The sequence below is a fragment of the Tachysurus fulvidraco genome, chromosome 1 (assembly GCF_022655615.1).
Source record: "Tachysurus fulvidraco isolate hzauxx_2018 chromosome 1, HZAU_PFXX_2.0, whole genome shotgun sequence".
Classification (NCBI taxonomy): domain Eukaryota; kingdom Metazoa; phylum Chordata; class Actinopteri; order Siluriformes; family Bagridae; genus Tachysurus; species Tachysurus fulvidraco.
The window spans coordinates 18,671,482-18,695,796 of record NC_062518.1 but is presented as its reverse complement, the minus strand read 5'-3'; the positions used below and the strand labels follow the sequence as shown (position 1 = coordinate 18,695,796).

Sequence of the window (24,315 nt, the reverse complement as noted above, 5' to 3'; positions counted from 1 at the left end):
GCATGGGGTTGCGTCCATAACGGAAGCGGTACCTGGAACAAGCCTGCACGCCCGGCAGCTACCGTAACGACACAAACACAAGAGAAGCAACGTGAGGCAGCGGCAACATCGTGCGAATATTCTCTAATATGTTTGGTGCTTGTTTTTGTTGTAGTATGATAATCGTCTCTAAAGGCCGCCGCTGCGCTAAACGCCACGTGCTTTAACTCAAAACTTCCGTGGAACTTGTTTTATTCCATAGCGTGCGCATGTTCGTGCACATGCAATTTAAGCGAAAAGCCGTGAATAGAACGAGAGAAAGATTATTTTTGGTAGAATTACTCACCGACTCGGCGATGCGCGTCACCGCGGAAACGGTGAGACCGAACAGATCTTCTCCTCTCAGGTAGATTGGGAAAAGACGAAGCATTCCTGTTTCTGCCCTCCGTTCTGCTACAGAGCTCAGGACTTTATCCCACACTCCTACACACACACACGTTAAAATACAGAAATACTCATTATGGTTCATCTGTGAACTTTTTGAACCCTTACAATAATCTACGTTAATTAATGAATGCTAAAATAAATGAGGCCAGGGACCTTCTTTGTACTTTATCCTTATTAACAATTCCACGATCAAATTGGAAACAATCTGACACTGTAAGAACTTAATTTTTGTCTAAACACTCATTATGATTTCTCTGGACCGCTGTGAACCTCTGCACCTTTGGCCGTGGTGTCGGTGAGCAGCAGGTCTTCGTAACCCTTCTCCAGGACTCGGATGCAGAACTCGGGATGTCCTTGGTGCTCCTCGACGGTGCACACGTAGCGGCAACGGCGGTGCCCGTGCCTCATGCTCCAGTACAGACGGCTAGCCTCGTATCCGGGTGGAAAAATGGTGTTGGATGAGTGGAAGTGGGGCATCAGGGTAGGGGGAAGCTGGCCCATAGTATGAAAGAGCAAGCTGCCTACGCGAAAGGTGTGTCCAAGCTCTGGACGCTGAACAGCAGCAGCCAGCTGGCGTAATTCGTCACGTTGGACGTAGACGCGCCGAAAAACTGAAAAACAGCGCAACTGCTGGTCCTCGAGGTGCAGGAGGGCACCAGAACCAGAGATTCTTGGTCGATGCTGGTGGCACAGCATGGTTTTGTCCTTAAAAAAGGTGCAACCAGCCTGCAAAGCACATGTGAAGTGGTAGACATTGAGGCATCGGAGTCGGTGACAGCTGCTGGTGGCGCCCACGCGTTGACAGAAGGCGCAGGAAATGGTGCGACCGCGCTGGCGTGCCTGCTCCACGTTGATAAGGGCACCTGCTTGGGTTTCGTACACCTCTGAGGACCAGAGGGCGCAGTTCAGATGAACCCAAGTGTCCAGGTCCAGGTTGAGGAGGCGAGCAGCACCGTCTGTCATCCCGTCACCTTCCTGATGGCAGAAGCAGCAGCGGCGCCGGTCTCGGAGAGACTGGCAAGGACACAGAGACGAGTTCAGCTGAAGCAGGAGATCCTCCACTGCCTTTTCTGGTGCCGGAGATCCAGTTTTCGGCACCACGACCTGCATCGTCCACTTGCGCCAACGTAGGCCTTTCCAGCGCTTTCCGTGGTGCCAAGGGTTCTCGTCTGATTGGTTGTGCGAACGAGGCTTGAGCTTTACAGTTACCTTGAGATTCTGCCCCTCGAGAAGACTCTGCTCCATCTTGGGCTGCGTTTTTAAAGGCTCTGTTGGAGCTGGAGTGACGTGGAGTCTCGGTTGAGATGGGGACAGAGATGACGACTTAGGCTGAAGCTGGGCCAAGCAGTGGACATCTAAAGAGGACATGTTGTTGTTGTACTGATGCTGTGCTTTGGATGGACTTCCTTTAACTGACAGGTCTGATAGCAGGGCCACAGATGCCTGGAGACACAATACACAGCTTAAACATTCGGATTACTCTCGACTTTCGCATTCATGGCATTTTAATTAACTTAAAATTCTTGCATTTGCTCACTGGCTTCTGGGCTTGGACAAAACTCTACAGTATTTCTACACAAACCAGTTCCAAATATAATTCATGGTGCAGGACAAACCTCTGTGTCACAGCTGCCTTTGGACTGTGCAGACGAGTGCAGAATGAGACAACTATGGCTGCAGAACACCAAATCTCTATCACAGCTCGGCTCAGTGTCCTGTAGAGCAAACAGAATCGAATAAGTCAAGACGCCGGGCGTTTCCTAGAAAACCTTCGGTCAAAAAACAAAATACAAAAAACACACAGTGTATGTTTTTCAGTCAAGGTAGGGCGGGGCGATACGGCTGAAAACTGTATCACGATATCAGTGCTTCATATCGGTCGATATCGATAATTATTGATATTCCAGACTTATCCAAAAAACTGCCATACTGGCACGCTAACTTTTCCTCTTTTATTTACTATTTTCTGTTCATCAGTTCCTGAAGAGGAATCCAGGAGACCGGCACGAGACAACGACACTGTTACATGATTGGCTGTTAGCGTGTCACTCCCTTCGTTGCTAGGTTACCAGAGAGCGAGTGCCTTTGTTAATGCAACCAAACTTGCTTCGCAACCTCCGTTTTCTTCCGACGAAGAAAAAAAAATCTAATGTTTTATCGGACACATTTTTATTGATATTGATCACGTGTCTATCGCGATACATATCGTTATCGTTTTATCGCCCAGCCCTAAGTCAAGGCATGTAGAAAAGATTAAATGCTGAAAATATCAGGAGGTAATGTAATGCCTCGTGTCACTGCACTTCGCTTTCCTCTGTGTGTTGCCATCTCACACTGGAGTATGGAAAGAAGCCTCTCTTACCTGAGCTTTGTTTTGATGATCTTTTGGCTTCCTTACGCCTCCCCCCAGGATGACCACTTTACATTGGCGGCACCACTGCGGCTTGGGCCCTGGGCTGCTCAAGCTGTCCCGGTACTGCTCTCTGCCTCTCATAGGATCTGTAAGCGGATTAAACACCGTGCAACATTGAACCATCCATGACACGGTTATCACCTGATCCACTCAGGGTGCTAAGAGCGAGAAATAACGAGGCGCCCAAGTCAGCGAACATTGTTACGGCGATTAATCATCTGTGTGAATGATAACGGGAAAACAATTAGAAAAAGACTGCTATAACCTACCGTTTTCCCCTTCGTTGGCTTTCTCGGTTGGAAATACCTCGCCCCAAATATTTTTGTCATGACAAACATGTTCGACTTGGTTTTTTCCCCCCTTAAACCTACCTTACTGTATAAAGTTATTTCTGTGGTCACTTTCTTAGCTTTGTACTCTGAATAAGCGAGTAGTAATGAACGAGAAGTAATAAGCCCGTACTACTACCAGTAATAAGCCCATACTACTACCAGTAATAAGCCCGTTCTACTACTAGTAATAAGCCCGTTCTACTACTAGTAATAAGCCCGTTCTACTACTAGTAATAAGCCCGTTCTACTACTAGTAATAAGCCCGTTCTACTACTAGTAATAAGCCCGTTCTACTACTAGTAATAAGCCCGTACTACGAGTAGTAATAAGCCCGTACTACAGCTAGTAATAAGCCCGTACTACTACTAGTAATAAGCCCGTACTACTGCTAGTAATAAGCCCGTACTACTGCTAGTAATAAGCCCGTACTACTGCTAGTAATAAGCCCGTACTACTGCTAGTAATAAGCCCGTACTACTGCTAGTAATAAGCCCGTTCTACTGCTAGTAATAAGCCCGTTCTACTGCTAGTAATAAGCCCGTTCTACTACTAATAATAAGCCCGTTCTACTACTAGTAATAAGCCCGTTCTACTACTAGTAATAAGCCCGTTCTACTAGTAATAAGCCCGTTCTACTACTAGTAATAAGCCCGTTCTACTACTAGTAATAAGCCCGTTCTACTACTAGTAATAAGCCCGTTCTACTAGTAATAATAAGCCCATACGAGTAGTAATAAGCCCGTACGAGTAGTAATAAGGTACTTGTTCAGTCTTGTCATTTCTAGACTGGATTACTGCAACGCACTGCTGGCAGGTCTACCTATGTACGCAATCCGTCCTCTGCAAATGATCCAAAAGGCAGCTGCCCGACTTGTTTTCAACCTGCCCAAGTTCTCCATACCACCCAGCTGCTGCGATCCCTCCACTGGCTTCCAGTAGCTGCACGCATCCGATTCAAAACACTGATGCTGGCCTACAAAGCCAAAAATGGACCAGCTCCCTCTTACCTCAAAGCCCTCATCATTCCTCGCACTGCACCCCGCAACCGCCGATCTACCAGCACTGCTCGACTGGTTCCAGCATCTCTCAGGGTAAGAGGCAAGTATACTACAAGACTCTTCTCTGTTCTGGCACCAAGGTGGTGGAATGAACTTCCCCTATGCCTCTTTTCCACCGGAAAGAACCGGGTGCTGGTTCAGAGCTAGCGCTGGTGCTGGTTCAAATTTGGTTCCACTGGCGAACCTTCTAAGAACCGGTTTGCCTTTCCACCGGCTAGAGAGCCATCACAGCGCTGAGTGTGACGTCACTGTATACGTGTCATGTGTCCCAGCAACGTTAGCGCAGAAGCGGCAAACACAAACCCAACAACAATGGCGGATGTTGCTTTACTGTTAATGCTGAACCTACATCGGCATCCAAACACGGTGAATAAAACGTGTACGTGCAGCGCCATGTAATCTGTATAAACGGAGGTTGTAATCGATAAAGTACAGAACGTTATTTTATCGTTAACACACGTTAACATAGAAAAAACGTTAGCCTTAGCATGTAGCTACTACTATCATGTGTGCTGATAAGTGATTATATTGCGGTAAAGTAAAAGTGTATTAAACATTAGTATACTTAAGGTACATTATCAAATGCGCTAACTGTAGCCCCGCCGCAAGCGGTTCTTAAAGTCTAGACCAGCAACGTTTTGGTGCTACTTAAGAACCACTTTTCCTGGTTCAGACCCGGTGCATTGGCGGTCGAAACAGAAAGAACTGGTTCTAAATTAGGCTCTGGCTCCGAACCAGCACTCGAACTGCCTCGGTGGAAAAGGGGCACTAGAGGTCCGGACAGCTGAGTCACTGGCTATTTTCAAGCGGCGATTGAAGACCTACTTATTCAGGAAACACTTAAACTAGCACTTCTTTCCTTATCTTTTGCATTTAAAAAAAAAAAAAAGAAAAAAAAACCTTTGACACTTTTTCATTGTAACTTTGAACAAATTTTTTAAACTCATGGTATCTTAAGTATGTAACCTAGTGAACCAGCATTAATGTATTCAATGTTAGAGATTTAAGCACTCATCTACTTCGCTCTGGATAAGGGGTCTGTCACATGCTGTAAATGTAAAATAAGCCCGTACGAGTAGTAATAAGCCCGTGCTGGGAGACTTGGGACAAATCACAAGCCTCTGAAGGACAGCGAGCACCAGCATATGCTGAACTCTCACAGGAAGTTTATTATGTGGTACAAAATAACTCACTTTTAAGCAGGTGCTGATTCTGCAGATGCTGAGCTCCTGCATGAGAGTTCATCTGTTCTGCCCCGTGAGTCTGCACCGGACGCTGCTCAAGGCCGTGTGCCAAGGCCTTATGGGTACCCATACTGCTGTGTGGCCACGGTCCACCGCTCACTTCATAACTGCTAGGGATCTTTACCCGGATGAGGTCGGCAATGGCTGCTACCACGTCGGTGATGTTCTAGAACAGCCCAAAAAAAAATTGTAATAAATCGATTAAACGCGTTTCTTTTTTCGTTCTCTCTCCTCTTATTTCTGAGCTTCCTCACCTCTGCAGCAGCAGGCTTCAGTGTGATCGCTATGGAAACAAGTCCAGGGCCGTTCTGCTGTGTTCCGAACGGAGAGTTGAAGAACATGGACGAGGGCTCGGTTTTAATCTCCGTCAGCTTCGTCTCAGAGCCTAAAGACAGACACGTGGTGGGAAAAGGATGAAAAACTGTCTGTTAGGTTTGTGTTAAATGTCACGTGAGATGAAACTACCTTTCCCTCTGCATTTTGGGAACATTGGCATGACTGGAGAGAGTGATGGAGACGGAGGCTCTTGTTTGACCAGAGACAGATCGGGATAGCGGCTGATCTCCATGCCGACCACGCTTTCCGGAGACGAGGAAGGAACAAAGCTGTCTGGTGTGTCCCTGTCCTCACAGTGGTCTTGTCCCCTGTACAGAAAAAAAATAACCAGCCGGTGAAATACCAGTCTGAAGCTGGAACCGTTTCACAAATATGTGAAATATTGGACCGTGAACCGATAACCCACAGGACCAACTGGACTAAAAGGGTTTGTATTAGTTTTGTTGGAGCGCTACATCAACACCTTATCGCTAGAAAGGTATGATGGCTACGATGAACCGTGAATTGACTAATCCCTGCTCCTGTTAACCCTAGTCATAGGGTTGTCTTAATGTCTTATCTATAATGGTATCACTCAAGTTCACTAACAGACTCATGACCATAAAGAGATAAAGACAAAGCGCTTTAAATTGGGTACTAAAAATCAGCCCAAAACAAGCAGAGCCATGTGACCAACCATAAGACCAAAAAAAAAAAAAAAAAAAAAAAAGATTGACCTGAGCTCCTCCTGGTTGTTGTGAGGGGGCGTGGGCAACGAAGCAGGTACATCCACTGTTTTGGGGCCGTGAGCAAGAGCTCTGGCGAAGAGTTCCTCTTCGGATTTAAAGGGTACGTGCAGCGGTCTTGAAGGTAGCCCTTTGGTCACTAGGTGAAAGGCAAAAGTTAGAATCTCGTTTGTATCCGTTCCATTTTGGCGTCTTTAAGGTGTTCGGTGTTCAGACTCACCGTCATGTCCGACCGCGACAGCCGCTTTACTGGCCAGTTCCTCTGTGGTGGCAAAGCCATTGAGCAACTTCTGGCGTGCTACAGGCGGAGGTGTGGGAGGCAGAGACGCCGGAGGGGTTGGAGGGTTACTCAGGTTGTTCTGCTGTTGAGAGACGTAACAAAAAAACACAATGAGCTGAGCTCAATTAACTGGAATATGTTCTAAAATCTAGTTCTGATCGTTGCATCTCTGACGTACTTTGTAAATGAGCTGGGAGTAATAATCCGACATGCCGTCCAAAGAGGCACTTCCGAAAGTGCCCGAAAGACGGCTTTCTCCATCTAGCTGCCCACTGCCATAAGGCACGAAATGGGCAAAATTTACACCGACCAGAGGCTCCATCAGGGGCAAGAGTGAGAGCTGCTGCTGCTGCTAATGGCAGATGCAGACAGAGAGAGAGAGAGAGAGAGAGACGGAGAGAGAGAGAGAGAAAGGAAAGATAAGATGTGAGTGTGTGAAATTAGAAACCGATTAGGAGCCTAGAGAGATGGGCTCTCAAGGTTATATGATAGTTTAATTAACACAGAGCTCTGATGTCTACCAACATGAATTCTTTAGAAATTGTTTTAATGGTCAACGCCGCTGGCATCGTTACAGGGCACTTTACATGGCATGTGAATGAGAAATTTGTTAATTGTTAACATTGTTAATTAAAGGGGCGGAAAGTTTCCGGTAAATTTCCGAAAACTTAATCTGGGGAATTTTGGAAAATTCCACATTGGAAACTTTACGGGAATTTATGGGAATTTACGGGAATTATTTGGAAAAATAGGGAAATGTATATAAACTATATCATATACAAACATAAATAAACATGTTGTTTGGATGCAAGGTAATAGACATTTTTAAAAATTACGTTTATTTACTTATAAGTAGAACTTTAATTGATTATTTCACTGAGTAACACAAAAGCGTAATAAACACCATAAACCACAAACACCATAAACCACAAATTTTAAAAATTGTATGATTGCTGTAAAATGAAAGCATCCCCCACCCTTGCACTTCTATAAAAAAAAAAAAAAGTCCCAATCAAAATGTAAAATGGAGCATTTTTTCTCAAGTGTGTGTGTGTGTGTTGGGGGGCGTTGTCATCAAATTATCAAAGATGATACGGACTATTCTGTCGGTCTTACCTGTTTCAGATTAGTCATTACTGGTTCAGTGGAGGGATACATGGCTTGTCTCTCTTCCTCTTCCTTCTTCCTCTTTTTGGAGCGAGGGGCCGGACGTTCTCCGCTCTTTGGAGCACGCTTGGTCCTTTGTTTTTTCTTGTCTTCGGACATTAAGGGGCTGCTGAAGTCGGGGTTAAATGAGAGCTGGCTGTCTGAGAAGGTCTGTGGAAGCAAAAATGGAGAATGTGTAAACCCAAGAAATCGGAGAAATACATTTTAGCCAAGATGAGAAAGCAGACACGTGAATATTTACCCCGCTGCTGTCTATAGAGCTCTGTCTCAGAAGAGCCTTGCTATCCATTAAAGTTTCCTCCTCCGCTCTCATGTTGTCCTCAGACTTTTGGTGGTGTAATCGGGGTGGAGTGGTCTTCTTGTTTTTCAGGAGATGTTTCAGGAGCTCATTCCCACCTTCTCCTTTTGAGCTACATGCTGGACTTTGGCCTGTGGGATGTGGTGACATGCCTTCCTTGTCCCCTTCTACTTTTACTACGCCCATAACCATGTTCATGTCGGTGCCTTTTGGACCATGGCAGTCACTAACTTCAATTCTTTCCAATTTGATGTTAGTAAGAATCTTGTCTTGGAGGTCATGCTGATGACCCATGGTGATGTCAGACGCTCCGCAGTAGCTACCGTCGGAGAGCTGACGCTCCAGCTCTGAGTGGTGCTGGCTGCTCTGAGAGCCTGGGGTGGAAGATCCAGGCAGAGAGGTCTCGCATAGCTCCTGTTCTCCAAAGAGCAAGGGATTCCTGGTGGGTGTGGATGACGTATCCGATACACAGGGAGTCAGAGGGGCGGTTAGGTCAGAGTGTGGTGTAGACGGTGCCCTTAAAGACTCAGAGTCCTCGTCGTTTTTCTTATTTCTGTTCCTTTTCTTCTTTGACTTTTCGTCTGGGATGATGTTTGAATAAAGCTGAATCAGGGATGGACCAGATCCGGGAAAGTTTGGTGGGAGAGGTGTAGTGGATTCGACACCGAAATGATGACCTTGACCTGGATTCTGTTGTACTATATTTGGTCCAGGAAATCTTTGTGGTCTGGGCTGCCCTTGAACAAAATGAGATCCATGTGTTACTTGGTTGTCCGGTCCAAAACCTGGTCTTACTTCCTGAGAGAAAGGGCCATTTCCCATCATGGGTATAGAAGAAGGGGCTCCAATTCCAGGCTGCATGCCAGGCTGATGTGGAAATCCTGGCCCTTGCATTTGGTGCTGAGATCTATGTTGTAGCATGAAGTCCTGAGGAACATTCTGGTTATAGAAGGGCATCTGGCTGAGGAGGCCAGCTTTCTGCTTTTGCTGCTCGATTTCCATGCGTTGTTTCATGCGCTGTCTCTCCACCTCCTTCATCAGCTGCACCCTCTGTCTCTCCTGCTGCTCTCGAAGTCTCTCCTTTCTCTCTCGTTCTTGGAAACCTTCGCTAAACGGATTGGTGTCGTCAAAATTCACATGAGGAGACTCACCGGTGACTTGCCCCTGACCAGGCCTGGGTAATGTTTGCTGAGGAGCAGGGCCTTGCATCATCTGAGGAGGCATTATACCCGGCACCTGAGATCCAACAGGAGCCGGAGCTCCAGGACGCCAGCCTGGTATGTTGGGCATATTTGCCTGGTTTGGCTGCATCTGGATGGGCATGGCTGGACCCATAACAGGTTGGTTCACAGGGCCAGTTGGCATCATGCCTGGATGACTTTGCACTGGCAACATGCCAGGCATCATTTGAGGCTGCAGGGCACCTTGCTGCTGCTTGACCCTGTACTCTTCTATTAGTTCTGCGTGCTCTTTCTGTTGTTTCCTAATCTGTATTGTGGAAGACAAGATACCGATTGCTAAACAAAAATCCAGTGTTTCATCAGGAACTTCTGAGTTTAAAATGAACATGCATCTACATCACCTGTTCAAGTTGTTTCTGTACCACACCCTGCTGCTCTGTGACATGTTTCAGTTGCTCAGCGTCCTCCTCGGGAAACTCTCGTCCGGCTTTTTTAGCTGTTCTCTGCTTAGCTGATAATGCCTTCTTTGACTTCCTGTGAGCCCCGATCTGATCCTCCAGAAACTTCTGCTGCATCTGAAGAAGCTTCTGAGTCTCCCGAAGCCAGTCTTCATACTGTATCTTCTGGGCTTCATCTAAGAAACAAGTTCAATTATCAAGATGAATAAATATGATTTAAAGGTGGGGTCTCCGATGTTTGAAAGCCAATGTTGACATATAAATTCACCAAAACAAACACGCCCCTAAACCAAATGGGTCCCACCCCTGTATCGATAGCTCCGCCCACACATACATACGTAACCCAGGCAACTAACGGAAAGAACTGTGTCTTTATCATAGCTGAAGGGAAGAACAATATGATTGTAGATAAACAAATAAGCAAAAATGACAAGCATAATCTTGTAAAGGACAAAGGCATATATTAGTTCTGTGTAACAAAGCAAAACCAACGTTAATCACCTATCGAGAAGGAAAAAAGCGCCTCAGCGTCTTAAGTAAAGTCGGCCACATATTCACAGGTCGGAGTTTCCTGAGTCAATAACTCCTGAGCTAAACGCTGTTACTACACAAAACGCGGTTGTAGCTGCCTCTCTACATTACTACGATAGAAAAGAGGTGTTATTTGTGTAGTAACAGCGTTTAGCTCAGGAGTTATTGACTCGGGAAACTGCAGCCTGTGAATATGTGGCCAACTTCCTGCTCCTTCAGTTCTCTCCAGCGCTGGAAAGCTGATCCTATATTAACACGTCCTACTTCTTGCCTTATCGTAAGTCTTTCTTCTCTTTCTTTCTTTGTTTTTATCCTCCATGTCAATGTTAAAACCGCTTTCTGCTAATGTCACACACGCGCACTGAACACACTCTCCGCCCATATCGACAAGCCCCGCCCCTTTCTGCTCATTGGCTAAACATTTGTTTTGTTTTTGTTTTGTTTGGCGTCCCGACTCAGTTTTCTGAAGCATTTCTCATCGGAGACCTCATCTTTAACATGTAGTCAGTGCCGATGCATCATTTAAAAAAAACAAAAAACAAAAAAAAACACTTACTGGTGAATCCTTGACCAAAACTTGGAGGACTGGGTCTCGTCATGTATGGAGCCAGTTTGCCGTCCTTTATAAATAAGGGAGTCGTTGTTAATACAAATGAACTTTTGCGTCGTTTTAGAAACTGACAATGAAAATGAATGCTGTACCTGTGCCATTGCCTGCTGGGGAGGAACACATCCTTCTGGAGCCTGTGATCCCTGACCTGCTTGCGCACCCGCAGGAAATCTGGGCGGGTGGGGGGGGGGGGGGGGGAACGCATTAACATGAGTTACATGAGTAAAGAACGCATTAACATTATACTACATAAAAGAATATTTTAATAAATATCAACTGATTAAAAAAAAAACAAAATACTTACTTGTTCATAACCATCTGTGACATTCCCATATTGTTTTGAACCATTACTTTATTGATTCCTTTCAAAGCTACCATCTTTGCTTTCATGATGGGATCAGTGATGGCATCAAAATCTAAAAAATAAACCCTCAATTTAATACGGACAGATTCGTACGGTGCACAGTGTATAACTGCTAACAAATTTCACTCCGTCATTTACCTATGTTTGGGAAGAAAGAGTCACTGGAACGCTGTCTGATCATCGCCTGCATCTGCTTCTGTTGCTGCTGTTCTTGCCTTTCCTGGTCCAGAAGATCTTGCAGCAGGAGTGGCTGCTCCTCCAGTAGCAGCGGACGGTTCTGCTGGGACAACATGGCTTGTTGGGTCTGAGGAAGAATGCCGGATTGTTCCACCGAAAGCAGAGCATCCTTTTGGTCCACCCCAAATGCAGAACCTGGGGGCTGATCCCGCATGGAACCTGAATGGATCTCTAGTGGACCCTCAGTTTGAGTGGAACCCATTGATTGGTCTACCACCAGGTCAGAATTCAGTTCTTGATCAAGCAGAGATGAATTAAGTGTCTGTTCCTGAAGTATTGCTTGCTGACCGCAGTTCTCTTGTTTATGTGGTTTATTATCTGGAGGAACGTTGACGAGTAAGCTAGACAGCACTGGAGTAGCATCAGGGTGAACACCAGGTTTCGTGATAGCATCCATGCTATCTCTGAAGTCTTCTTGATTACCGACTGGAGCATTTGTTAATTGATTTTGGTTGAGCTCTTGTGAAGAACCACCGTTGACCTCGGTTTTGATATCTTTCTCTGTTTTCAGAAAAACCTGATTATCTTCTTTTTTTGTGTTATCTAATGATTGTTCAGGTTGTTCCTCAGGTTTCAATTCCGCAAATGTGAAATCGGAAGGTAAGGTTCCGTCATTAGGACTCTCTGGCTTTTTCTCATCTTGCTCTTTTTGGAGCTCAGCACTGTCATTGTGGTCATCAATGGGATCATTGAGATCCAAATCCTCACTAAGGTCCAGGTCTGCATCGGTGTAGGCAATTATATCAAATTTCCCAGACGTCAAGAAGATATCGTCTATGTGCAGGTCATTAGCTTCCAAATCCAGATCTTTTCCATCATCTGCATCAAGATTTAGGTTCTCTAAATCTGTGTCCACTAGGTCCTTGACCTCTACATCTTCAAGGTCCTTCACAGCTGATTCATCTGCATCGATCTTCTCATCAGATCCTTCATTTATGTGTAAATCGACCTCACTTGATGGTGCAGAAGTTGCTGCAGGAAAATTTGATGGGGTAGTTTCACCAAAGGTCTCATTTGAAGCAGGTTGGCTCATGGACCTCATAATTGGAATCTGTCCAGTTCTTACTGGAACAGTGGCGTGATGCAAGCTGTCCATATTCATCGTTCCATGCATATCTGCACCTATTCCTTGAGTTTGATTAATACTAGAATCCATGGGTTTAGGACCCTGACTGTTTGAAAAGCCCATTTCTTGACCACCTATAAATCCTGGAGGTCGCTGAAGTTGTAAGGGTGATTCCATTCGGTTTCCCTGCATAACGGGAGGTCCAAAGGGAAGTCGCAACCTGCTATCAGGAGGTCTGTGTCGGAGTTCTATAAAAGGTTGTCCCATAATATTGTGTTGATGCATATGTATGCTTTGAGAAGGTAATGGCTGTAATCCCATTGCATTGCCTCCAAGTGACTTCCCCAGATCAATAGACATGGACCTTCTCATTTGCGGTAGACCTTCCATCATTGAATCTTGCATTTGATTCATAGGGGGTCTCAAACCAGGCCCTTGAACACCCGATGGAAAGCCCAACCTATAATTGCATTGAAAAATTATTATTATTATTATTATTATTTTTGTTATTATTAGTTTAACATTCCCATATACCCACCTGGGTCCTGGTTGCCTGATGTTATTTGTGTCTCCAGGAAACTGGGGTCTTGAAAATTGCCCATCAGTAAAAGAACCTCTGTGATCTCCTGGATATGGACCATGAAATCTCTGAAGGCCCCTCAAAACTCCTGGACCAGGATATGGTGGAGGTGGTCGGTTGAATAAATCATTTTGCTGACCTCGGGCATCTTGACTCCAGTGCTGAGGGGTTCCTGGTGTCATTGGCCCCGGCTGCTCCTGTGGGCTCTTTTCTTGGCGAATGGCACTTTTTTGCTGCTGCTGCCTGAGAAGCAGTTCTCGAATACGCTGACGCTATAATCAAAACAGATTAGAATTTAACACACTGTCAACAAACATGACTTAATTAGACACCAAAGAAATTACTGTACCTGTCTGAGCCTTTCCTCAGCTTCCACAAGAGGAACAGTTTGAACATCTGAGTTTGGTTGTCCCATTGCTACAGTGCTATGTGCCAACACTTGTTGCTCCCGGTTTTCTGCGAACTGAGGGTGAGTATTCATCTGTGCCTGGTCAAATGGGTCATGAACCGGAGTCTGGCTTGGTTGACTAGAAGGTGACTGAGACATACTGTTTTCATCTGCAAGACCAGGGTTTCGTGGAGTTTGAGACCCTGGACTGGCGAATGTTTCCTGCATCAAAACCTGAGGTGGTGAAAATGCATCCTGCGTGGACATGGGTCCTGATCGTATACCCTGTGGTGCACCTCCAGGAAGAGGTGTCCTAGGGCCTTGAGCAAATGGATCATGGAGTAGAGATTGAGTGACTCCGACTGGCTGAGCATGAGGGTCAGGTCCTATTGGTCGAGACATTGCAGGGGGGTGATTAAATGGGTCTTGATTCCTTTGGTAATTCTGGGGTCTGGGGAACCTTTCTGGTACCCCTGGGTGTGGTGTCCCAGGAGCCTGTGCATAAGGATCCAGTGACATGGGTGACTGCATGCGATTCTGAGACTGTGTTTGCTGGGAAGCTTGGTTCATTATAACAGGATGAGATGTGGCAGGTTGGCGAGAGTAAGGTTCAGGGTCATGTGGTCTAGGAGTTCCTGGCATTCGCGCATATGGATTAGAGTATGGGGACTGGGCAAAAGGATCACAATGAGAGAAATCTGGTCTAGGGGTTGAAGGCATACGTGCATATGGATTTCCAGTGGACTGATGTGCTACTGGCCCAGGTTGTAAAAAAGGTTGAGGGTGAGGTTGCCGTGTAACTCTTGTTTGATTCTCAAAGGCTTCATTTATAGCAGGATGCGGAGTAAGTGGAGGATGCACATATGGGTCATTCTGTTGACCCTGCGCAAAAGCTTCTGCAGGACGAGGTGGTATCATTGGCCTTTCAAAGGGATCCCCACTTGGTCTTCTTGAATGCATGGCTACATTAAGGTCCTGAGGCTGAGGTGGTGGCATGGGTGTTTTGAAGGGCTGGACAGATCCAGATTCATTGCTCCCGGGGATGGGGGTAAGTAGAGGGTGGGCTAAAGAATCTGGAAGAATCATCTTGCCATAAGGCATTCGCGAGTATGCTTCCTTTCTCACGGCTACCCTGGAAAATGGATCGTGTCCTGGAGAACCTATTATGTGCCTCCCTTCAACAGGCTGACTCACCCTGGGAGGGCACATAGGCTTAAGAAAGGGGTCTGTTGGACCTGTAGGCCTTGGTGTGTCCGGAGGCTTAGCGTATGGATCAACATTAAGGGCTGTGGGTGAACCAATAGATTCATGTACCGATGATGGTTTCCCACGCTCCTCGGAGAGACTCTTTGGTGATTTCCCAGATTCAGAGTTCCGACGAACTGCGACCGGGCCGCTTGGTGGTGGTCTTGGTGTGCCCACCATTTTCGCATAAGGATCCCAGGGTGATGATGGTCTAGAACCAGAAGAGCCTGGAGAAAACATCTGAGGTGACTGTGGCTGAGATCCTGAAGACGGGGGTGGAGGGTGTGGACGTAAAAAGACGTCGTCTGGGGAGCCTGCTGTTGGAGTTCCTGGGAGTTGTGGTTTAGAGAACCCATTCTTGGAGGTGGACTGCATAGGGGACATGTTCCCATTGCTGGACTGTGATGAGGCTGGACTCTGGAGGCTACCGGAGCTGTCAAGGTCCGATTGACCCCCTTTGACGTGCTGCTGCTGTTGTTGCTGCTGCTGTTGTTGAAGTTGCTCATTCTTTACCTGCTCGAGCTTTTGCGTTGCTTCAATCTTGGCTTGTTGCTTACTTTTCTGTCTCATTTGCTGGAATAAAACAAAACATTTGCTAAATAAAGGCAAAATAACGAAATTTATGAAACTGAATTTATCAGACTACAAAAGATGCTGGAGTAATCATAGACAAATGATGTAACTACAAGTATACCTATATTCCTATATATTATTATTTTTTAAACTACATCTGCCTATAGCTGCATCGGGTTAATCCTCGTGAAAAATCTATCAAAGAAAGCAAATATGATTTCATTGAAACTTAATGTGGGGGCACAGTGGCTTAGTGGTTAGCACGTTTGCCTCACACCTCCAGAGTCGGGGTTCGATTGTGTGTGTGGAGTTTGCATGTTCTCCCCGTGCCTCGGGGGTTTCCTCCGGGTACTCCGGTTTCCTCCCCCGGTCCAAAGACATGCATGGTAGGTTGATTGGCATCTCTGGAAAATTGTCCGTAGTGTGTGAGTGTGTGAGTGAATGAGAGTGTGTGTGTGCCCTGCGATGGGTTGGCACTCCGTCCAGGGTGTATCCTGCCTCGATGCCCGATGACGCCTGAGACGCCACAGGCTCCCTGTGACCCGAGAAGTTCGGATAAAAGCGAAAGAAAATGAATGAATGAATGAAACTTAAGGCCAAAAAAGCAAGTGTTTCCAATTAAACGGCAATACTCTATCTGTAATTATGGATTGTTTTAAGCCTACGTGCTGTACATGAATTGTACATCTTTCTTTTTCATGTGGAAGAGAAAAAATAAATTGTTCTTTCTGTCATAAAAAAGTGCACTTAATCCACCGGAGACAGAAGAACAGCCACACGGCAATATAATTACCCGAGATCTTTACAGCAAAGCGAGTTTCCATGACTGTTAATTTACAACAGCTGTAGAAAGCAATCGACTACGACGATTTTTTTCCACTTGCTGCTGTTCGACAGATTGGGTTTGATGAGATGATAATAAGGACGTAATGGTAATGGAGTGATAAAAATACAAGCTTTAAGTGAAATGGATTTTTCAGGCTTCGTGCCTGTCATGGGACTGACTGAGCCAAAACAAAAACAACTCCCTGTACTTACTGAACAAGAAGAATAAAAGGAACGAAGACGTACTTATTATCGATAATTATCTATAAAGGGAAAAGTATTTCTGACAAACGGATATATTTTGTTAATTTCAGGGTTGTAATGTAACGAAGTACAAATACTTTGTTACTGTACTTAAGTAGAAATTTCACGTATCTGTACTTTACTTCGCTATTTAAATTTATGTCAACTTTCACTTTTACTCCACTACATTTCCTAGATAAAATGTATACTTTTACTCCGTTATATTTCCACTAAGCATCTTCGTTACTCGTTACTACAAAATAAAATCAGAGGAAATGTGTGCGACTGCAATAAGGGAGGTTTGGTGAATCACTGCTCCTAGATTGTATTACGCACGTATGCACGCTGTACAGAGAAGCACAGGTACGCACAGCGTGCACGCGCAGTCGGAGCTGGAGGCGTTTATCTATAACGTTAATCGGCTGAAAGCTGCAAAGACGGCAAACAAAAGCAGTGAAATTTCACTATCCTTATTACCAGATTTGATAGCACAAACAAATTATTAATGCAACAATCCATACAATACTAAATAAAAATAACATTTATTGATTTGGTCTTTGTCTTGTGAATATTTTTATATTAATGACTGCATTCATTGGACACACCGTTTGTAGAGAATGCACACATACATGAACTGATTTGATCCAAGACTGGCATCATTACATCATGCATAAAATTTTGGTGTCCACTTTTGCCATTTAATAATACCATAACTTTTGGCTTACTATGTAGTCATATAATATATAAAACTCTTCTTGTTTTAAATTCTCACTGAGGGCTAAAACACCTAAAGATGAAATCCTAGAACCGCCCCTGCTCTTATGCCTTCCGAAAATCACTGAAATTTTACTTTTTACTTTTACTTCAAATACTTAAGTACATTAAATATCAGAAAATGACTTTTGATACTCAAGTACAGTAAATATCAGATACTTTAAGACTTTTACTTGAGTAATATTCTAAAAGGCGACTTTCACTTCTACCAAAGTCTTTTTCTAGTACGATAATTGTACTTTTACTCAAGTATTGCTTTCTAATACTTTATACAACACTGGTTAATTTATAATTTGACATTTTAAAATTTAACGACTAACGAAAATCGAGAGTTTTTGAGCTGCATTTACAACTTGGATATTAGCACATCACATACTGGTGAACGACCCAAAAGCACAGATAATTTTAGTTAAACCGCAACATCGAAACGACTGGAACAATTTATCACCAGCATTTTTGCTTCCTGTTTTATTTTCACACTGGCCCCTTGAGCTGTGACCCGAAGGAGACCCAGGAGGTAAATAAGCATTTGACATCACTTCTGCCCCTTTTACCACCGAGGCAGTTTGAGTGCAGGTTCGGAGCCTAATTTAGAACCAGTTCTTTCTGTTTCGACAGCCAAAGCACCGGCTCTGAACCATTAAAAGTGGTTCTTAAGTAGCACCAAAACTTTGCTGGTCTAGACTTAAGAACCGCTTGTGTCAGGAGCTGTGGGCGGGGTACCTTAAGTATACTAATTAATACACTTTAACTTTACTGCAACATGATACATTATCAGCACACATGATAGTAGTTAGCTACATGCTAAGGCTAACTTTTTTCTGTGTTAATGATAAAATAACGTCAAGTACTTTCTCAATCACAACCTCCATTTATACAGATTACACGGAGCTGCACGTACACGTCGGATTCGCCGCGTTTGGGTGTTAATGTAGGTTCACAAAGCCATGAGCATTAACAGTAAAGTAACATCCACCATTGTTGTTGTTGTGTTTGTGTTTGTCACTGCTGCTGTGTAACCTGACACGTATACAGTGATGTCACACTCGGCTCTGTGATGCTCTCTAACTGATGGAAAGGCAAACCGGTTCTTAGAAGGTTCGCCAGTGGAACTAACTCTGAACCAGCACCAGCACTAGCTCTGAACCAGCACCCGGTTCTTTTTGGTGGAAAAGGGGTATTAGTTCCTTTTCAAAAACCTTTCTGAAGTACCCTGCTGTAACCAAAATATGCTAGCACTTTTTTGAACATGGCCAAGTTCCTCCTACCTGGCAGTTTTTTCCTACAGATTTACACGTCTTACATGAGTGGGAACAACAGCTACAGTATTTTAACCGGAGTATGATTTAGAGTGGTTTACAGTATTCGGCAGATGCCCTTATCCAGAGTGAGGGCCTTGCTCAAGGGCTTTACCTGTCTCAGCTTCCATTCCTGTTCCTGTTCAGATTCCTTGTGCTTTAGAGGATCCTTGAACAGAAGCTCAGGGTCCAGAGGAGGAATTGCAGGATCAAACACTTCCAAAGGCTGCGAGACCTGCGGTTGTTGCTGCCTCTTAATGGTCTCATTAGACATTTGGACTTTGTTGATGCGCAGTGCCGCTCTGTTATCCCGGGCCTTTTGCTGTAAGAGACGTACATCAGGTTGACTGATCAATAACACGGATATTATTAGGTTGTTAAAGAGAGACTATAACTGAAGGATGGAGTAGGTTTTAGATCGAAGGTTATACCACGTATGGGGCTCGGTCTTGAGAACTTGCTTTCCTCCACAGCTTGGCGATTTGTTTCACTCGTGTTTGCCAGTCTGCAAAATAAATTTCAACCATCTTAAGAAAAATAAAGCGGCGTTCGACTGAACTCGATTGTTAAGTGGATAAGCCACACCCACCTGGATATTCCTCTTTGAGGTTGGGGAAGTTGACGTTTGTGTAGAGGACAGGGGCCACGGTAGCAAGTTCTCCCAGAGTCTCCTCTTTCTCCCATTTCAGCATGCTCTTCTGAGCCGTGGATAAGGAATCCGTCTCTCCCTCGGCTGCAGGAGACGGAACCGGGAGCGGAGCGGGACTCGGACACGGGCCAGTGGCTGACCATGGACCTGCAGCATCCCGAGACATTGGACCAAACTTCCTGTCCCTGTTCAACACACAGCTTGAACATATCACATAGGCATCAAATTTATGTGATGCTCAATTTCCTAAAATGTTAAACCCAGGAGTGTTCCTTATGACCATAGCTCACCTCAGATTGTCAGAAAAAGGCATGCGTTGCATGGGAGGGAAGTTTCGCCCCACATCTGCTCCGGGGGGCATCTGTCCTGGAGTGAAATGCTGATTGGGGTTCACCAGACCATTTATCACTGGCATTCTTGGAAACATTCCTAGAGAAGAAAACATTGTGTTAATACGTGTTGCTGGAGTTTAAATTTAGCATATATTCAAAATTAATGAACTTCACAGACTGGCACTGCTACAGACCGTAATCATATATATAAAACAACTTATGCAAATGCAGCATCAAGTAACAACAAAATAGGGTGCGGGGCATGGAGGGGGTTTCTGTTCTTCAAAAAGTAGGGCTGGGCGATACGGCTGAAAACTGTATCAGGATATCAGTGCTTGGTATCGGTCGATATCGATAATTATTGATATTTTTAAAGTAAGGACCAGGAGAAAAATATATTACATTTAAACCTTTTTATTTTAAACTTAACCTTCCTCTGATCAGAATCCCCTCAGTTATTAAGACAGAAATGTCACCAACCAGGAAACCTCCAATAATTATAATGTAAACATGAGTCTAAAGTCACAATGAACACTTAACTATTATCTCTTAACATTTAAGGTGAGAAATGACAGAAAATGTAAGAAATGCTTAATAAAGTGTAATAAAATAGTGCAAAGTGTTAAATATAAACAGAGAAACCTGAGAATTTTACAACGTGATACTGTTACATGATTGGCTGTTAGTGTGTCACTCCCTACGTTGTTAGGTTACCAGAGAGCAAGTGCCTTTGTTAATGCAACCAAACTTGCTTCGGGACCTCCGTTTTTCTTCCGACGAAGAATAAAAAAATATTGAACGTTTTATTTTTATTGATATCGATCACGTGTCTATCGTGATACACATCGTTATCGTTTTATCGCCCAGCCCTAGCTGAAACTAACACTATTACTAGTGCTACTACTACTTATGGCAGCGGTGCCCAATCCGATCCACAAAGGGCTGGTGTGGGTGCAGGTTTTCATTCCAACCAAGCAGAAGCCACACCAGAGTCTACTAAAGCCAGGAACAGCTGATTAAACAGGTGGAATCAGGTGTAGCTTCTGCTTGGTTGGTGTACAAACCTGCACCCACGTGGACCTTTCGGGATAAGATTGGACACCGTTGACTTACGGTAATTGCACAAAGAGTCATGTGGTTTGGTGTAAATCTTTCGTGACGTACCTGAGTTGATCTGGTTGAGCGAGGGTCCCTGCACCGGATGCCTGTGTATAGAGTGTGTTCCCTGTGCTTGGGGAGGAGCTTGAGTGGGCTGTGCTGTACTGGGGCTCAACACGGCAGTGAACAGATCCTCAACTTCTTTCCCCTCCAGCTCTGTGAGGAGATCAGCGGTTCTAAGTCACATGTCTACAACACGCCACGTGCTACACGTGCTAGCGTATAAAGATACGTACACGGTCTGTCATGTGGCTAAGCTAGTTTAGTGAGTGTTTGTGAATAAACGGACGTCACAAGAGAATCGCAGTAAAATACATCATACCTGGGATTTTATACAGTCTGCTCAGAATGGATTCTGTAGAGAAGAAAAGTGTTTTTAGTGTTTATTTTGTTTTGAAATGAAATAAAAACTTCAAAAATGAATGTAACCGAACCCACTGACCGTCCGTCACCATCTTGTCCAGTTCGGGGCTCAGAATGCCGTCCAGCGGCTCATCCTGATGAGATGCTCGTCCCTGGTTTGACTGAGAAGAAACCGAAGCCCCTTCTGAAAGAGGAGCAACGTCCAGTCCAGCTGAAGACGGAAGAAAAGAAGGACGAATCTTTAAGTTATCGTTGTTGTCTGGACGACCTTTATATACATAAATACACACTTTACTTTCTGAACTATATGCATAGACTCTACTTATATATACACACACACACACACAACTACACATATGCTATTAAACATACTATTGCATAGATTGGATCCTGTCTCACTTGGATAAATACAAAGGAAATAAACGATAAACGAACTTTGAACGTCTTTCCTTTGTTTCTTTTTTTTTTTAACGGTATCAGAACTTTTAGCTTCTGTTAGTTACAAAACCCCAGAAACTTGTAACTGTCATGAATTCTGGTGCCGCACAATAAAAAAAACCTTGAGCGAGATTATTTTATATAACGTGTCAGCCAGAAGACGTGATTCCATCTGTCTATAATGTCTCGGTGGTGTTAATAAAATAAAACGCTAAGCTAAGCCCGTGTTGAAACCCAAGGCTGCGCACTGATTCATGGTCTTTCTGAAGCCAAGGCCACCTATAGCTCTGTGCACACAATCAGGACTATTCTTTACCCAGCTGAAAGCCTGGATGTTGGAAGGCCAGCACTTTGTTTAAGAGCCAGCTCTGTCTAGAACAGGTTTTCTTGCTTAAAGACGTGTCCTTGGCTACTCTTTGCCTGAGGGTGGCGTCATTCGGGGCTGGATTTAAACGAACGCCTGAAACTGTGTAAATTACCACGTAGGCGAGGACGGCGCTACTCTGAACCGACCAATGAGAATTATTTTCTCAGGCCAAGGCATGTCACATTTCGTAGTTTCGATGCGGTTTCGACAGACTACACCACCCACGTGGAACAGAATTTGTGAGTTCGTCAGATTCATGGTTACCATACCGACAGACCAGACTATAGACGTTCCGTATTAAACTGCAACACGCACATTAAACATTATATATGAACTATAGGATACTGTACGCATCACAGTGGTGCAGAGAGGTATGCTGACGTTAGCTTGAGGCTAGCATAACGCTGAACGTTTCATAAGGGTCCGGGAAGAAATTAGCATAAACGTAGCTAGCGCTTTGCGACTGAACAAACGAAGCTAATCTCGGTAAGGTTTCTCAGCGCCTGATGCATTGTCGGAAAAGCAAATCTTAGTAAATGATTTTTAACAGAAATAAAAATAAAAAAAGTTGGAAAAGATGATTTGGGCATTAAGGCTCTTACCAAACGGAGAGGGAGAGCAGTCAACCTGGAAAGGGCAAAAATCAAGACCTACAGGGACCCAAACCAAACACAATGAGTGAGAAATGAACCAGAAATGAGATATAGAAACAAAACAGAGAGAAAGAAAGAAAGAAAGAAAGAAACTTAAAGAGATCAACCTGAGTAACTCAAAGTGAATCAGAATGCATGCAGAACCCAAAAAGTGAGTGAGAACGAGTGAGGAAGGAAAAGACAGAGCGCTCAGCTGCGCAGAGCTACGGCGCTAACGTGATGATGTCAGAGTGATTATCCTACCGGACTCCTCGCTCTGTTTGCCTGTGTTATCGGACAACATTCCCAACAGATCGCTGTCTGATTTCAGCACCTCGGACAGATCCACCAGCGGCTCCTCGCAGCTCCCTGCCAATAAAACCCGCGAATTTATCATACAGGAAATACTTCAACACCTGAATCTCTTCTCATTTCTACCCAGTAAAGCAACAAACGACTCGGTTGACTCCTCGGATCAAATCCTACGATGCGTGCGGTCCAACGTTCCTCCGGTTCCTACCCTGTGATTTAACAGCACGTCTGAGAGAAACGTTGATATTGATGATCGATTGATTTGACTTTCTTTTTGGTCGTCGTCCCTTTCCGAGGTCCGTAATGACTCTAGTGCTAGCTAGCTACGTCTAGCCTCAAATCTATTAACGGCCGGGGGGGAGCTCCTGTTTACCCGAGTTGCCTAGCAACAGTGTTCTCAGAGCTCTCGATAAACGTGTATAATGATGTTTTCAATTAAAAAACAAAAACAAAAAAAACAACAACAACAACAAAACATTTAGGTCAATGTTGGGGGGGGGATACAAAATAATAATTAGGGACAAACACAGAAGAGTGAGAAGTGGAGCAGTGAGATGTCGTGGTTTTAAGCGGGGAAAGAAACGATACAGGAGGCCGTTGTGTCTGATCCTTACGTGGTGCTGCAGCTTTATTGGGGTGTGGTGTTGATGTGCTGACTGACGGTTTCTGATGCTTCCTGTCCTTCTCCTCCTCTAACAAACCTGTGGTCTCCTGCCTGCTCTGCTTGCTCTTATCCAGAAGATCTTTCCCAAAGAAAGCCTCCTGGAACGAACACACACACACACACACACAAACACACACACACAGGATACAGAGATTAACGTCTGAGAGACACGTCAACACTCCTGATTCATTTCTAGTAAAGTCCAGTTTTCGGTCACTGCATCTCTCCTGTGGTCCACGGTGCTAGTTTAGCTGTGTGTGTGATTGTTTTTGTCAAACCGAGTCTTTTTTATTATTATTATTATTATTATTATTATTATTATTATTTAATGACAAATCTTAGTGCTAAACATAATATAGCTGAAGGTGAATAATGAAAAGAAAAAAAAAAAGACTGATGGACAAATGGCAATTTGTTCGGTCACACCACTAACTGCTAAAAGCTTTCGTTTTCAATAATTGATCCTAAAAACGACAGCGCTGGCGTTAGCTTCATGTGTGTCTTGTTTTTTTCCGTCGCTCTCCCCCTTTTTTCTGCTTTTAGACTGCGGCTAATTCTCGTCATGGCTGAACTTGGCTTTCGGGCGTCCGTTTGCAGCGGCTGCGACGATGAAGGGGTAGGAGGAGAAGGAGGAAGAGAGGAGGAACGACGTCATCGCTCGTTCCCTGTGGACTCGTCACGTCAGCTTCTATTAGATGGGTATGAACCCCAGCTGTGCTTTCTCTCAGGTTAGCTAAGCAGTTGCCTA

At 44.6% G+C, this 24,315-nt stretch overlaps 1 protein-coding gene across 14 annotated transcripts in view; it reads right to left on the bottom strand.

Annotated features, from left to right (window-relative positions):
- The window catches only part of kmt2cb (lysine (K)-specific methyltransferase 2Cb), a 55,056-nt gene that overhangs the window by 4,576 nt on the left and 26,165 nt on the right, over positions 1-24,315 (bottom strand). For 4 of the 14 annotated variants that reach the window (XM_047819212.1, XM_047819247.1, XM_047819222.1 and 1 more), the window contains 30 exons: positions 23,518-23,665; positions 22,856-22,960; positions 22,562-22,609; positions 21,234-21,365; positions 21,114-21,146; positions 20,798-20,947; positions 19,592-19,730; positions 19,242-19,501; positions 19,084-19,157; positions 18,768-18,974; positions 13,656-15,512; positions 13,265-13,578; positions 11,562-13,186; positions 11,364-11,475; positions 11,152-11,230; positions 11,006-11,072; positions 9,862-10,094; positions 8,223-9,767; positions 7,931-8,131; positions 6,993-7,166; positions 6,755-6,896; positions 6,526-6,673; positions 5,939-6,117; positions 5,728-5,858; positions 5,423-5,639; positions 2,789-2,925; positions 2,043-2,141; positions 705-1,869; positions 326-462; positions 1-58 (listed from right to left, as the gene is read on the bottom strand). The exon at positions 1-58 is cut by the window's left edge and continues 73 nt beyond it. In XM_047819212.1, the coding sequence (XP_047675168.1) occupies positions 1-58; positions 326-462; positions 705-1,869; positions 2,043-2,141; positions 2,789-2,925; positions 5,423-5,639; positions 5,728-5,858; positions 5,939-6,117; positions 6,526-6,673; positions 6,755-6,896; positions 6,993-7,166; positions 7,931-8,131; positions 8,223-9,767; positions 9,862-10,094; positions 11,006-11,072; positions 11,152-11,230; positions 11,364-11,475; positions 11,562-13,186; positions 13,265-13,578; positions 13,656-15,512; positions 18,768-18,974; positions 19,084-19,157; positions 19,242-19,501; positions 19,592-19,730; positions 20,798-20,947; positions 21,114-21,146; positions 21,234-21,365; positions 22,562-22,609; positions 22,856-22,960; positions 23,518-23,665 (9,916 nt within the window). The remainder of the gene's footprint in view (positions 59-325; positions 463-704; positions 1,870-2,042; positions 2,142-2,788; positions 2,926-5,422; positions 5,640-5,727; positions 5,859-5,938; positions 6,118-6,525; positions 6,674-6,754; positions 6,897-6,992; positions 7,167-7,930; positions 8,132-8,222; positions 9,768-9,861; positions 10,095-11,005; positions 11,073-11,151; positions 11,231-11,363; positions 11,476-11,561; positions 13,187-13,264; positions 13,579-13,655; positions 15,513-18,767; positions 18,975-19,083; positions 19,158-19,241; positions 19,502-19,591; positions 19,731-20,797; positions 20,948-21,113; positions 21,147-21,233; positions 21,366-22,561; positions 22,610-22,855; positions 22,961-23,517; positions 23,666-24,315) is intronic. The other 10 variants (XM_047819215.1, XM_047819210.1, XM_027142434.2 and 7 more) reach the window with 10 other exon arrangements.